The sequence below is a fragment of the Vanacampus margaritifer genome, chromosome 9 (assembly GCF_051991255.1).
Source record: "Vanacampus margaritifer isolate UIUO_Vmar chromosome 9, RoL_Vmar_1.0, whole genome shotgun sequence".
Classification (NCBI taxonomy): Eukaryota; Metazoa; Chordata; class Actinopteri; order Syngnathiformes; family Syngnathidae; genus Vanacampus; species Vanacampus margaritifer.
Window position 1 is genome coordinate 27,624,886 of NC_135440.1, and position 13,964 is coordinate 27,638,849.

At 43.2% G+C, this 13,964-nt stretch overlaps 1 protein-coding gene across 2 annotated transcripts in view; it reads right to left on the minus strand.

Moving 5' to 3' along the window:
* zbtb7b (zinc finger and BTB domain containing 7B) overlaps positions 1-13,964 on the minus strand; it is a 24,400-nt gene continuing 10,436 nt past the window's right edge. For both annotated transcript variants that reach the window (XM_077574946.1, XM_077574947.1), the window contains exons 3-4: positions 3,814-4,877; positions 1-2,695 (exon numbers count right to left, since the gene is read on the minus strand). In XM_077574946.1, coding sequence (XP_077431072.1) covers positions 2,119-2,695; positions 3,814-4,871 — 1,635 coding nt within the window. In that variant the 5' untranslated portion in view covers positions 4,872-4,877 and the 3' untranslated portion in view covers positions 1-2,118. The remainder of the gene's footprint in view (positions 2,696-3,813; positions 4,878-13,964) is intronic.

Genomic DNA, 13,964 nt, shown 5'->3' on the forward strand with positions numbered 1-13,964 from the left:
TTAACAATCGTGATGCGTCAAATTCAGAAGGCATTTTTATTTTCACTTTTAGTGGCCGGAAATATGAGGAGCAATTTTTTTTTTTTTTAAGTCCCACAGCTTCTATCAAATAGGAATTCATTAGAGGAAATATGATAAATATCAGCTTAGCCGATGAGGCGTTGCGTTTCAAACATCCCGGCTTTGTAGAAGGCGACGCAGATGCAGAAAGTCGCTTGCAGGGGTCCGACGTCATGCCAATAAACTCATGGTATGTTGAAATTGCTTCCCCCGCTCGGCGGCTACTTTTGGTCTTTCCTGAGCTCGTTGGCTTTTTGGGGACTCTACAGACCGTTACACTCATTTGGACTTCCTGCCACATGAATAATTGCCACCTGTGGCGTTTTAAACACAGGTGTAGGCAACCTTTTCCAAGAGGCATCCTCGTAAAAAAAAATCCATTGCGAGTTGGAATAAGAAAAAAAAAATGTCAAAATGAGGTTCAAATCAAAGGCCGCGGCTGTCGGAAGAGGCCGGAATGTTCTTGTGCAGTACCTGAAAGGGTTCACGCGTGCAAGGAAGCGCAAAGAAGGGACGAGGAAGCCACGACATAAGAAAATGATCAACCCGGGATTTCATCTCGCAAAAAAAAAAAAAAAAAAAAAAAAGAGCAGAGAAATAAATAAACACAATAAATAAATAAATAGAGGAAAAAAGGGAAAATGCTGTCGTTCATCCCCTCGCGACTAAAAGTGTGCGTTGGAAGGCTGACACCGAAAGTCTTTTAAAGGGCAGAAGCAACTTTGACCAAGACTTGGTCTTTTTTGGTCAATCAACACAGAAAACTTTGGAAGGAAGCTTGAAGAAGTTCTTTGAACCCAACATTGGCTAATTATATATATATTTTTTTTTTTTAAGTGATCAAATAACAAAATCTTTGGTTCTTCCAGCACCAAATGTAAGCAAAGACAGACGCCACTTGGCTGCACTTTTTACGACTGATGGAGCTCGTAGCGCGACGCGCAATGACAATATGAATTCTATTCATCGTTGCTCCATTTTGCAGCTCTGAATTTCTGTTTGCACCGTGAGCAGCGTCCCGGTCAACGCAAGTATGAACACCAACATCCAAAAGGGGAATCATATCTTCGACATGTTCCCGCTTGTCGAAGCAAAGTCTGGGCTTTCATGTTGCTTTCGTGGAATCAGTACCAAGCAAAAAAAATTCCATCCATTTTCAACCATCTCATTTTGGCTTTATAGCGCCCTCTGCTGTTGACTGAAAAAAAGACAAGGCTCACCAGTTTTCTGGCTTTGCGAGCCCGAGGGAACTTTGACGTCAACTTCAGTCGAAGGCGGAGGGCATGAACTGCCAATCCAGTAAGAAGAAGGATCTCTGACGTCTATAGTCGTCAATGGCAGAGAATGACTTTAAAAATGGCAGCAGTGTGAAACTTCCAATGTGGAGTAAACCTTTTGGACTGAAAAATACGCTTGAACGGTACTTGCAAATATGTTTGAATGTGCTTGTAGGCTAAATACTACAAACTTAGCATTTTTTCCCAATAATGCCACCATTTAAAAAAATGTTCATGCGTACGTAAATATGATTTATTCATAATGTATATGATTTATTACGTCTGCAGCACATGATTTCCATTCAGCATTTTTCCCATAATGCAACAGGGTCAATACCTCATGTCATTATAGGAAAAACATGCTATGTTTTTAGCATTTAGCCAACAAGTATGTTCAAATGTATTTAATTAGCATATTTGCAAAAAAAAGTATTTTTCCAGTCCAAAATGTTTACACCACATTGGCAATTCCACGCTTGCGTAGAAAAAAATGGCTCAATCTGCTTAATTCTTGTTCCTCAAACACAACATGAATCAGAACGCTGTGGTTAGACGATGTTTCCCGTAAGTTTGAAACCTACAAAGAAAAACATAAAAGAAAGAGAAACAAAATCAAACGCAAAGAGCCAGTGGACAAACAAACATTTGGAAGGACTCAGAAAACCCGTTTTCTTTTTTTTTTTTTTCTCCTAAGCGCTGTCGACATGGAGCAGCAGGCCCGGCCACCTGAGTGAGATTTTGTTTTTGTTTTTTAACGTGGATGTAATAATTCAAACATTCACTATTCCTCCTCCTCCTCCTCCTCCTCCTCCTCCTCCTCGCCAACCTTCTCTGCCGTTTGGCGTGGCCAGCTTTGACGCTGCGAGTGGCCTCCGCCGGCATCTTTGGCCCCGCCTTCCCGGCCGCCTTGCAGCTCGCCGCCTCGCAGGAGGAGGCCGTGGTAGTTGGCGAAGCGGTGCGGGCTGAGCTGCGCCAGAGCCTGCAGGGCGAGCGAGCGCTCCCTGTCGGCGTGGGCCTGGAACATCCCGCCTTCCAGCATGGTGGGCCTGGGGAAAGCCGAGGGGCGGGGCCGCGGCGGCTCGCCGGCGTCCGGGTCCGCTTCCTCTTGGTCGTCGGGTCCCGGGCCGGGCCAGCGTGCGCGCAGCTCCAGGCAGCTGTGGCCCTTGCGGTGGCGCTGCAGGTGGTCCTCCCGGGCGAAGGCCTTGTGGCACAGCAGGCACTCGAAGGGCCGCGCGCCGCTGTGCAGCGACAAGTGGTTCTTCAGGTCGTACGAGTGCAGGAAGCGGGCGGGGCAGTGCGGACACGAGTAGGGACGCTCGCCCGTGTGCTTCCTCATGTGGATCTTCAACTTGTCATTCCTAAACACAAAAACATTTCAGATGGTGACAAGAAAGCCCAGAATGTGCCTGCCTGTTCCAGAGGTTTCCCTCCTGCAACACACCTGGTTCAAATGATTAGGATCCTGCTGATGAGCTGATCATTTGAATCAGGTGTGTTGGAGGAGGGAACTTGCAGGATGTGCTCCTCAAGGAGCAGCGTTTGAGACCTATGATCTGTTTGTCAGTTCTATACTGCCCCCAGGTGGCCAATGTGGGCAGCAACACAATAGTCATCCAATTAATGCCAAGTGTGATCAAATCGTTTACATTCTTTTTATTTCTATTTCATGATGTCATTTGGTAATGTTTTTATAAAGTACATTATCAAGTGATATGTTGATTATTTAAAAAAAAATAGCATGACATCATTCAAGTGATTGCTCCGATTGTCTTTTAGACTTTTTATAGTATTTAGTCATTTATTTGAAGCACTGCCGCACTACACAACATAAATAAATAGAATGATAAAGTAAACAAAGTTGGGCAACCCAAAACCTAACACGCACAAATGTGCCACCATGGAATTAATACCATTCTTTTACTTGATCCTTTCTCTTAATTATCTAATTATTAAGAATAATCTCTCCCATTAGAAATAAAAAAACAAAGAAACAATGCAAGGAGCGACGGCACACCTAAACGGGCCAAAACTTGAATGATTAAAGAAACTTTGAAATAAAGAAAGAAAAAAACTAATGAGAGGGTGTGTACACTTGTGCAACCATACTATCTCAGTGGTTTGTTTTTACTTCTCCTCTCATGTTGTTTCACTTGTACACACTATAAGTTAACAAGAAGTGGGGAAAAAAAGTTTCATTGGTTGACCTTGGTTTCATTTTCGTAGAGAACAAAAACCTTCAGTTTGTGTAGAATTATTGCTTGGCTTCTCCCACTTTTGTTTTAAGGATTGAATTAACAGATTTTTTTTTTTTTATTAATCTTATCTTACTGTGCAGGTCAGCAGGCAAGCGAGCGTGATTGACAGGTGACCATTCCCAGACGTATCCCGCCTCTCATCAAGTCATGCGGGATAGACGCCGGCATGTGAGACAGGATTAGCAGCGCGGAAAATGGACGACCGCTTGAGGTTTGCGTACCTGGTGAAGCGAACGCCGCAGGCGGAGCATTGGAAGGGTTTCTCGCCGGTGTGCGTCCTCATGTGCCGCGGCAGTTTTCCCGCTCCGTGGATGATCTTCTGACAGACGGGACACTGCTGAGGCATTTGCGACTTCCTCTTCCTGCCGACCGCCGCCTCGGTCGTCGCCGGCGCCGCCAGGCCTTTCCCTCGCTCGGCCACGGAGGCGGCGGTGGAGGTGCTTTCCATCAGCGTGCCCTCGTTACCGAAGCCCTCCATGTCGTCTTCCTCGGACAGTTTGTCCTCAGGGGGCGCGGCCGGGGGTGGGGGTCGTTGGTGCATCCAATGCAGGTGGCCACCGTTTAACGTGGGCCCCCTCTCTGGTACTCGGACCGCCCCGGGGTCGCCGTTCTGCCTCCATCTGTAGAGGAGCTCCTCCGTTTCCGGGCTGAGGGGTCGGGCGGGGGGCAGCGAGTCCGACAGAGGCGAAGGGTACGAGACGGGAGAAGCGGGCGGTGGGTTCAACAGCGAGTCGATGTGATGCGGCCACACCTTCTTCACCTTCTTTCTGTCCGTTTTCCTTCGGGACGCGTGCTCACCTGCCGGCCTCCCAACGGCAGCCGCGTGCTGCTCCCTCTGCTCCTCCTCCTCCTCCTCTTTGTCCGGCTCCGCCTTCTCCCCCAGGATGTCCCTGCAGGCGTCCGCCACGCACTGGATGCCCAACAGCTGAGCGCCCCGCAGCACGTCCCTCATCCCGGAGCAGGGGATGGTCAGGGTGGCCGTGTAGGCGAACTCCAGCAGGGCGTCCAGGGCGTCGGGCGCCACGCAGTCCAGCTGGCACACGCTGAAACCTCCGCCGGCGCCCTCGCCACAGCCGCCTTCCTCCGCCCCGAAGAGCCGACGGAAGTAGAGACTGACGGCGGCCATGACGGAGCGGTGGGTCGGGTAGCGCGCCCCGCGAGAGGTCAGAGTGAGGTCGCACAGGAGCCCCGAGCGTCTCTGGTCATTGAGGTGGGACAGAAGGTCGCTGCTGTGCTCCGGGAAGGGGATCCCAATCAGACCGTCTTCGCCTGAAGACATCACCGCCTGCCAGACGCACAAAAAGAAAAAAGAAAATACATTCATTCCCTGCATTACCCTTGAAACACCACTTGGTGGCAGTGTTGCTTTGAAAACCATTTCCTCTTCCTGCTCCTTTTCAAAGTGTGAGTGGCTGTACTTTATTTTTGTTTTATGACCTTTTCTTTAAACATGTAGGACAGTCGTGTTGGCCTTGTTAAAGATCTTACGATGAGCCTTCATTCAACTTTTCCTTACACTGGCGCAAAGAACTTTTCTATCAGACATGGATTTGGTGTCCCTAAACATATGTTTGATGCTGATTTTTTTTCCTAGCACATCAGGTTTTTGAGAGATTTTCTTTTCTTTTTTTAAGCTTGACCTATAAAAGCTTGTGTTTCAGAAAATAAATTCCACCAGCCTTAATTCCTGAATATGCATATTATTATTATCATCATCATCATCATCATGAAAACCTGACGTGCTAGAGGAAAAAAATGCAGGCAGATTCTACTTCTAAAAAACCACAACAAGTTTAAAGTTCACCAGCATCATGCAACAGATTATATATTTGTATGTTTAAATAGATTTTTTTATTGAGGCGTTAACATACAGTATATGAAAACACTACATTTTAGGGGTGCCAGATTGGACTCCTCAAAATGGAGTCACTAAGCCACAGAGAGTAAACAACACAACACCAAACAACAATAAAACTGATTGGCCTGTCTAGCACCATAAAATGTGCGTTTAAAGAGACAAAAAGACGGTCATTTACGGGACATAATTATCCTTGTAAGGCCAGAATTTTTAATATAACTGCAGATTTGTTGGTGTACCTAATGAAGTGTCCAGTGAGCGTAGCAAGCAAAGCATTTCCGCGTGTCTCGTATTTGAGAGTTAGCGCTGACATGTGCCTCACTGGAGACACAGAGATCAAAAGCGAGGGCAAACCTAACCAGAAGACGCAACGGTGTGGACGGGAGGGGCTGTAATTGTTTGGGACGAGGAGGAACAGACACGGGATTATGCAATGGCGGGCCGGCGTAACCACAGGGCACTAGGTTAATTCCCTTTATAGCATTAGCCGTTTGATGAAAATACCTGAGCAAGAAGCAGGAGGACGTGCACTCGCAGGAGGAAGTGCAAGTGAGAGGACGAGGACGGTAAAAACAAAAAAGTGCCACATAACCAAGGCAGGCCGACGCTCACACCTGTGCTTGCTGTTGGTGCCACTAACGTCTTCCTTCACAATCTTGTTGAACTTCATTTGACATTTACTTACATCCTTATTTGGGCCAACATGAAACTTGCATCTTACGTGGAAACTAGAACATTTGCAATTTCGGGAGAAATTGTATGTGGAGGCTGAATAAAAAAAAAAAAACATTGAAAGATTTGAAAGGACATGGAATGAGATGAATACGTTGGATTGGTTTTAATCGGTCAATAAAAGGTGGAAACTGGAGGTGAATATATCAATATTTGGAATTTCAGCCTTTAGAAAATGTGGTCAATGTTGAGAATGGGACTAAATGAGATGGCACATTTTGAAATTGGAATAGTTTGAATGTGTCAAACAATGTTGAGGAAGGAGTGAATAATACGGGAATTTTGGAGGTAAAAAAAATGTGAATGTTCAAAAATTTGGCATGTTGAAAACCGTTCATAATGTAAATTGAATAAGCAGAATGATTTAAATTTCAAATGGGAACTGTCCGAATCGAGAAAATGAACAGTGAATAAGTATTGGGGGTAAATTTGGCCTCAATTGGAAGGAATGGAAGATTTGCAGGTGAAAAATGTTGAATTATGGGAAAATCATGACTTTCTGGAATCATGGTGTGAATTTTTGGAATACGTTGGATTTGGAATGATGACAATCGGATGAATTATGCGGAAGGAGAAAAGAGTCCAAAAAAGTGGTAGGAATGAAAAAATAGGAATAACTTTTCTTCAGCCTTGGGGGAGGTCTTTGCTTAAATGAACTGTGTGGAGTGTGGCAGTAGAAATGCTCTATTATGTCAAATTCGTCTGGAGTGAATCGGCTCTATAAATTCACAGGAACAAAGTGTTCCTTTATTTTTTTGAACAGTGTACAAGTGAACTCAATGAACTTTTTGTGTTATGTTCAATACTGAAATGTGTATAAAAAAAAAATCTCGTCATGTTTCTCTCTGCTCAATACGATAAGGCAGTCAACTTCCAAGTGTGGTACGAGAACCCATAGTTGTAAGCAGTCGCCCTCTGGTGGTACGCGATGGAATCACGTCAGTACGTCCCTTTCTATAATGTGTCGACATTTGTATCATTTCCTATTCGACTCAAATTCCCCTTGAGGCCTTCGGTACCGAGACCCGAGTGCCTCGTCCCGCCTCACCCTGTCCACATTCTACCTCCTCAACACTAATTCCCACACATGAGCGGACCAGATTTTCCACAAACAAGCCAAGCCCTCCGCTTGTTGTCTCCCTCCCATAGCAACCAGCAGCCCCCCCCCCGGCCATCCAATATGAGCGTTCCCACGACGCCCTGCACAAGCGCGCCGCATCCACCCGGACGAACCTGCTCCAAAACACACCCAGCCAAACACGCACATGAAGCTAAGCACACGTGTGCCAGCCTGTGGTCTCATCCAACACCCCCCCAGCCCCACCCACACACACATTTTGCCCCCACCCACCATTGTTACATTTAACCTGTTATGTGACTTAACTGCAATCTATTTAAGACTGGCAAAGGTGAACTCCACCCAATTGAAAAGTCAAGCCAATTAAATGTTTGACAAGAGCTTGGCAAATCAATGCTGAGGTCGCACACGCAGTGGCACAAGCAACATTTGTTATTCAAGACCAGCTTCAAAGGCAACTCAGCTCACAGATTTGAAATGTTTGCAAATTTGAGCGCCGCCACCTTTAAACTCAGGCCCATGGTAACAAAAACCTTTAACGTAGCATGAACATAGCATTTTTCGCTATTGGCCCAGCAGTGAAAAATGGTTCACTTTAATGAGACAATCTCAGAAGGGCTCATTTGAAGAAAGCCCCCCCCCCCCCCCCAAAAAAAAACTGTCAATCTTGATTGTTGGATATTTTGACTTGCACCTGGAAATTCATTTGCGACTATAAAATGCAAATTTTATCTTGTGTTTTTAACATTATGACCACCAGGATTTATTTATATTGCTGTGCTAAATGACCCAGTTGGGATTTTAAAAACGGGACTAATCCACTACTCAATTTGGCCCACTTTTCTGGGTTGTTGTGTACAAAACCTAAACAATTTGCAAAGTTTTGTACAAAATTTTATTGTTCAGAACAACCCAACCCCCCCCCCCCCCAAAATGGGTCGTTTTGTGTAAAGCAACCCAAAGAATTGGATTGGTTTGTATAAAACAACCCCAAAAAAACTGGGTCGTATTGTGTGAAACAAGCAAAGAAAACTAAACCCAACTACAACAAAATAACCCAGAAAGCTCGGTTACTGTTTTTATACAACTTGTTAATTGTAGTATAATAATAATAATCCCTTGTTTATTGCAGGGATTGCAGCATTCCAGTACACCCCCGCATACATAGACAAAGTCTGTGCAGTCAACAAATATACATTTTATTACTTATAATAAGCGCCACGCTTAAGAAATCAGAATAGACATGTGAAGTGCAGGCATTATTCACCACCTTACATTCGCCAGTGTAGTATCTGTGATGTTGAATGTCCAAACGTGTGCCCGGCCTGTCGTGTGACGTGCAAGTGAGCAAATGTCGCGTTGGCTAAAGAGTTTGCGTCGAGTGACTGCATGCGTTTATCAGCAAAGTGCTTGTGTTGATTGTAGTTTATGATTTGTTGAAGAACGAGCAGCAGCGGCTCGTGTCCATTCTCCATCTATGCATATTGCACTTTAGCATCTTTTATTAGGTGTGAAATAATCACAGACTTTAGACATTCTCTGTCTTTTGATGCACTTTCCTTGTGCTTGCTGCTACGCGAGTCTGCAGTAACATATATATCAATGAGATTATATATATATATATATATATATATATAAATATATAAATTATATATATATATAATTATATATATATATATAAATATATATATATAAATATATATATATAAATATATATATATAAATATATAAATTATATATATATATATAATTATATAAATTATATATATATATATAATTATATAAATTATATATATATATATAATTATATAAATTATATATATATATATAATTATATCAATTATATATATATATATAATTATATCAATTATATATATATATATATATATAATTATATATATATATATAATTATATAAATTATATATATATATATATATATATATATATAATTATATATATATATATATATATAATTATATATATATATATATATATAATTATATCAATTATATATATATATAATTATATCAATTATATATATATATATATATAGAGAGAGAGAGAGAGAGAGATAAATAATATAGCAAATAATCAGTTTAAAGTACGATTGAAAAAAGCCGCAATGCACTGAACCCGCAAGTTGTGATGGAGCTTTGTATACTACTTTTTCTTTTTTTTACCATTTTGAAATCTTGCCATCCACAATGTGTTGCAAATGGGGCCTTTGCGACGGGACCGCCCGCACGTGCCGAGGCTGCGTTAAAAACAAAATCTTACCTTTCCTGCCCTTAAGGGCAAAGGCGCTACGCATCTCATGGCATCCATCTTTTTTTGCTCTCTGCTTTTGAAAGCGCGTGTTCCTACTTCCTCCTCCTCGCCTCAGATGTGCAACTTTCAAGTTGTACTCTCTCTCGTTCAAACGCTCGTCCTCGACCCGTTTGGCGCATTTGTTCGTTTTCCTGCTGCGATCAAAAGTGACTTAAGACGCACTGCGGGTTGGTTACCCCTCCCCACTGTTACATAGACAACCGCCTACGTGCCCCCCGAACCCCAAAACATCCAATCGTATTCCGATAAACGTATTCAGAAGAAGCTTGACGGGCCGTATCCGGCCTCGGCAGAACCACGGACACACGATCAAATAAATCAGAAATGGGGGCTCAACAGCAAGTAAGACCTCAAACAAACAGCAACACTTGACATTTCGACAATCAAAAATGGTGGCCTCATCTCAGCACTGAAATGATATATTGCCATCAATCATGAGTCATTTTGCGCCAAAACACAAACATTGTGGAACGAGCAATCTAAGACTTCAAACAGCAAAAGCGACGCCTCGCTTCCTCTAAAAAGCACAAAACGCTCGATAGAAACCAAATGACATCAACTTGCCTTATTTTTCACACCAAAGCTTTTTTCATGTGCTTGATAGAGGTTAGAAGTTGACTAATTTGTTGCTTACATATTTATTTGTCCCTGAAATATACACAGAGGGGTTTGTTTGTTTGTTTGTTTGTGTTTGTGACGAAGAGAGCAATTTTAGGCAAGCACAAGATTCATCAAGTGTGTAAATGTGACGTTCAGACCTCATAAAAAAAATGTCTGAGCATAAACAGTCAGTACCTAAGGAAGTAACAATTTATTATTATTATTATTTTTTTTTTAAATGTACGCCAATGAAAAAGAGTGAAATTTCAGGTGAATTCAAGTAAGGCACGACGAGGGGGTTTTCGGATGAGCCCGCATGACGTTTCCTGTCCCGGACAAACGTAAATGCATCAAGAAGCATCACGGCTAGTTTGCGGCTAACTTAAAGCGCGCTCGGAAAATAAGACATGGCAACGGGGGGGGGGGGGGGGGGGGGGGGTTGGGGACTGACATCAAAGTAAAAACGCAACATGTACTATTTTTTATCTTTATAAACAAGTGTGAATTTGGTTGTTAATATTGACACTGCAAGAAGATCAAACTAATGAACACACGCACACACACACGTCACTACACACCCCTGAGTATTCATTTTTACCCTAACCGGTTTATTCATGTTAATTGAAGCTTTGGGCCTTTGCACTTCAATTTTATTTGCCTTAAGGTGTGTCCTTCATCCGATTCCCCAGCAAACCTATAGTTCATATCAAGAACGTTAACCCGAAAGCTGCCGTCGACTGCTTTGAGATCAACACAAATTGTTATTCCTTGACTTTATCGCGAGGCCGAGTTGAGCTTCCTCATTGCCGGCTTTCATTATGCAAACTGGCTTCCTCTCACTAAGAGGATTCATTTGTCACTTGAAGGCCACTCGTAGCATGTGGCGCATTTCATAAATGTTGTTTCTCGCCGACCCACGTCTGCACGCCACGCAAATAAAGACCAAACGTGAACACAAGATGTCTTTTTCTATGAGAACTTAATGCGTGTCCATTAGCAGCTTAACTGCCAGGAAAGTGAGCAAATGTGCACATGACTTCTGCATTTGAAGAAAAGAAAACAAAAGTGGGGGAGGGGGGCAGCGTCTGTACATACATCATGAACTCCCACTACACACACACACACACACACGCGGTGTATGCTCTTGTTTTCCATTCAACTGAAGTCCGTTTTGCCAGTCCACCTCAATTAAATCCGTCTCCAGCGTGAGCAGGAAAAAGTGACTTGTACGCTATTCAGAGAAAAGCGCGGCCGAGAGGGAGAAATGCTGTTATGAAGTCTGATGTCACATGTTTTCCAATGAGCCCGTGCACGAGCATGTGCGTGCGTGCGTGCGTGTCTGCTGAGTTTGTTTTCGCCAGACTGCTTTCGAAAAACCAGTGCCGTAATATCAAATAATAATTCTTACTACTTCTGTATCGATGACATCCACCAAGTGTTCATTGTTTACTTGTCAAGATTCCGCAAAAGAGATTTCCCCGAAACGCGTTGGCGGCGCTTGTTTCGAGGAAGAAAACATGAAATGGCTTCAACCAGATAAAGGAATTAAAGTTTGGCTGCTCGAGGGAACGGCTCTTCCGTTCCCCGCAATGCAAATGGACGGTCCGTCTATGGTCATCAATGTTGACATTCAACTACAAACACAATTAAAAAAAATTCTATTTATTGTTAGCAGAATTTATTTTCACAATGGAAACATTGACATGCCAATAGTCTATTTCAAATCCCCTCATTTTTCCATAATGGCACAGTCTGGTCACAGCGGTCATCTTACGTCGTTGTCCGTCAAACAGGAAGAGAGAACAAAACGAGCCAAATTTTGATGTTCATCCGCACCACAGCAGTTATAAAAAAAATAAATAATAATAATAATTTAAAAAAAGCTTGTTGTTTTTTTAGAATGGTACAGTTCCAATGATAATGTTACCTAAATCAACCATCAGTCATCTGCTAACTAACAAACAATTGGTCAAATGAAGATGCCTTATTGCCTTCAATGTTTGAATTTGGTCGAGCTATTTGACTTACAGACTTCCAAACTCTTCTTAAGGTGTGATGTCACACCGCCAACCAGGAAGCAACCTGCTCACTTCTTTTTCTTTTTTTTTAATGATAAAACAAATTGTTCCCATTTTCATAATTGAGTCACGTTGCTCACCCCAGAATTAGGAGCAGGCCACCTCCTGCGAACATACAAACTAAAGCATTTGAAATTCAAAGGTCAAAGTGAAGTCACTCCCTTGATGCTGATATATATAAAAAATAAATAAAATAAATGGTAGTCTTACATTATGTCATCATGAACCATTCTGCAACAATGATATATTTTTTTTTATTCCAGTTCTTACCCTATCAAAAAAAAAAAAAAAAGGTACAATCTTCAGTAGACTAGGAAGTGGCCTATTTTTAAACAAGGTATGCGCGCTATTCAAAGCGGTTGTAGTTCTTGTTCTTTCTTGGAAACGTAAAAAGAATCAATCAAAAATACGACGCCGCCAAACGAGCACGTACGCCTTGAAAGAGAGCAGACTGACAAACAAGAAGTGATTGCTCACAGAAAATGGAAGCCTCCTCCACCGTCCGACGCACGCGCACACACGCACGCACACACGCCACCGGCCGGCTCTTTTCACCGACGGCCACATGAAACATGAAGAAGCTCGTACCGTTTGCCCTCCACGCACTCGTCCTCCTCTCATGGCTGGTCTCGCGCCTCAAAGACCCAAACGCACTCTTCTTTACACTTGACTGGTTTGGGGGTGAGTGTCGAGCGGAGTGATTTAGTGGGACACCTTGGAGGGGAGGAGGGAGCACGTGTGGGGGGGGGGGGGGATGACAGGAGAGGCCCAGCGTGCACGCTTGACTCGACAACATTCGAACCACACATTTCAGCAGTCACACACAAAAAGAAGTTCAAGTTCCTCTTCTTCCCTCCACTTGGAACATTTGCATCCCGCCAGGAAGAATTAAAAGAGAATCCAACATGGATTTTTTTATTAAATGCTCCTTTGCACAGCCCTGATCCACATCACCCCCCCACCCCCCAAAAAAAATAGCCCAAACCCAAACCGTGTCCACTTTGCCCTCCTCTGACCTTAACAGAACTGGAGCATTAAGGTCTGTGCGTGTGCGTGTGTTTCAGAGTGAGCATGTGCAGCACACTGTGGTCTTAGTTCTAAGAACACGTTACATTATTTATTTCACTGGCAACCATCCCACCACACACACACGCACACGCACACGCACACACACACACACACACACACACACACACACACACACACACACACACACACACACACACACACACACACACACACACACACACACACACACACACACACACACACACACACACACACACACACGCACGCGCACCCGCACACAAGATCCCGCGCACTTGCTACTAAGCGTACTATCGAAAACAATTCTAGCGATATGATACAAGAGGGTTGGCACGTAAATGAATGCAGAGTTACTTGGATGACTCCAAATCCAATCTATGAGGTAGCTCAAGGGTCTGTAATAGGCCCTCAATTATTCATATTATACATTAATGATTTCATGCAACGTTTCTAGTAGGGGTGTTAGAAAAAAATCGATTCGGCAATATATCGCGATATTACAGCGCGCAGCTCTCGAATCGATTCGATATGAGAATATTCAACAAAACGTCTTACTTAGGGTTAGGATTCACACATTAAGCGTGGAAGAATGTTCTATTAATGGAACATTAAGCCTTAATATTTGATTTCAGTGCTGTTCAAACATGAAA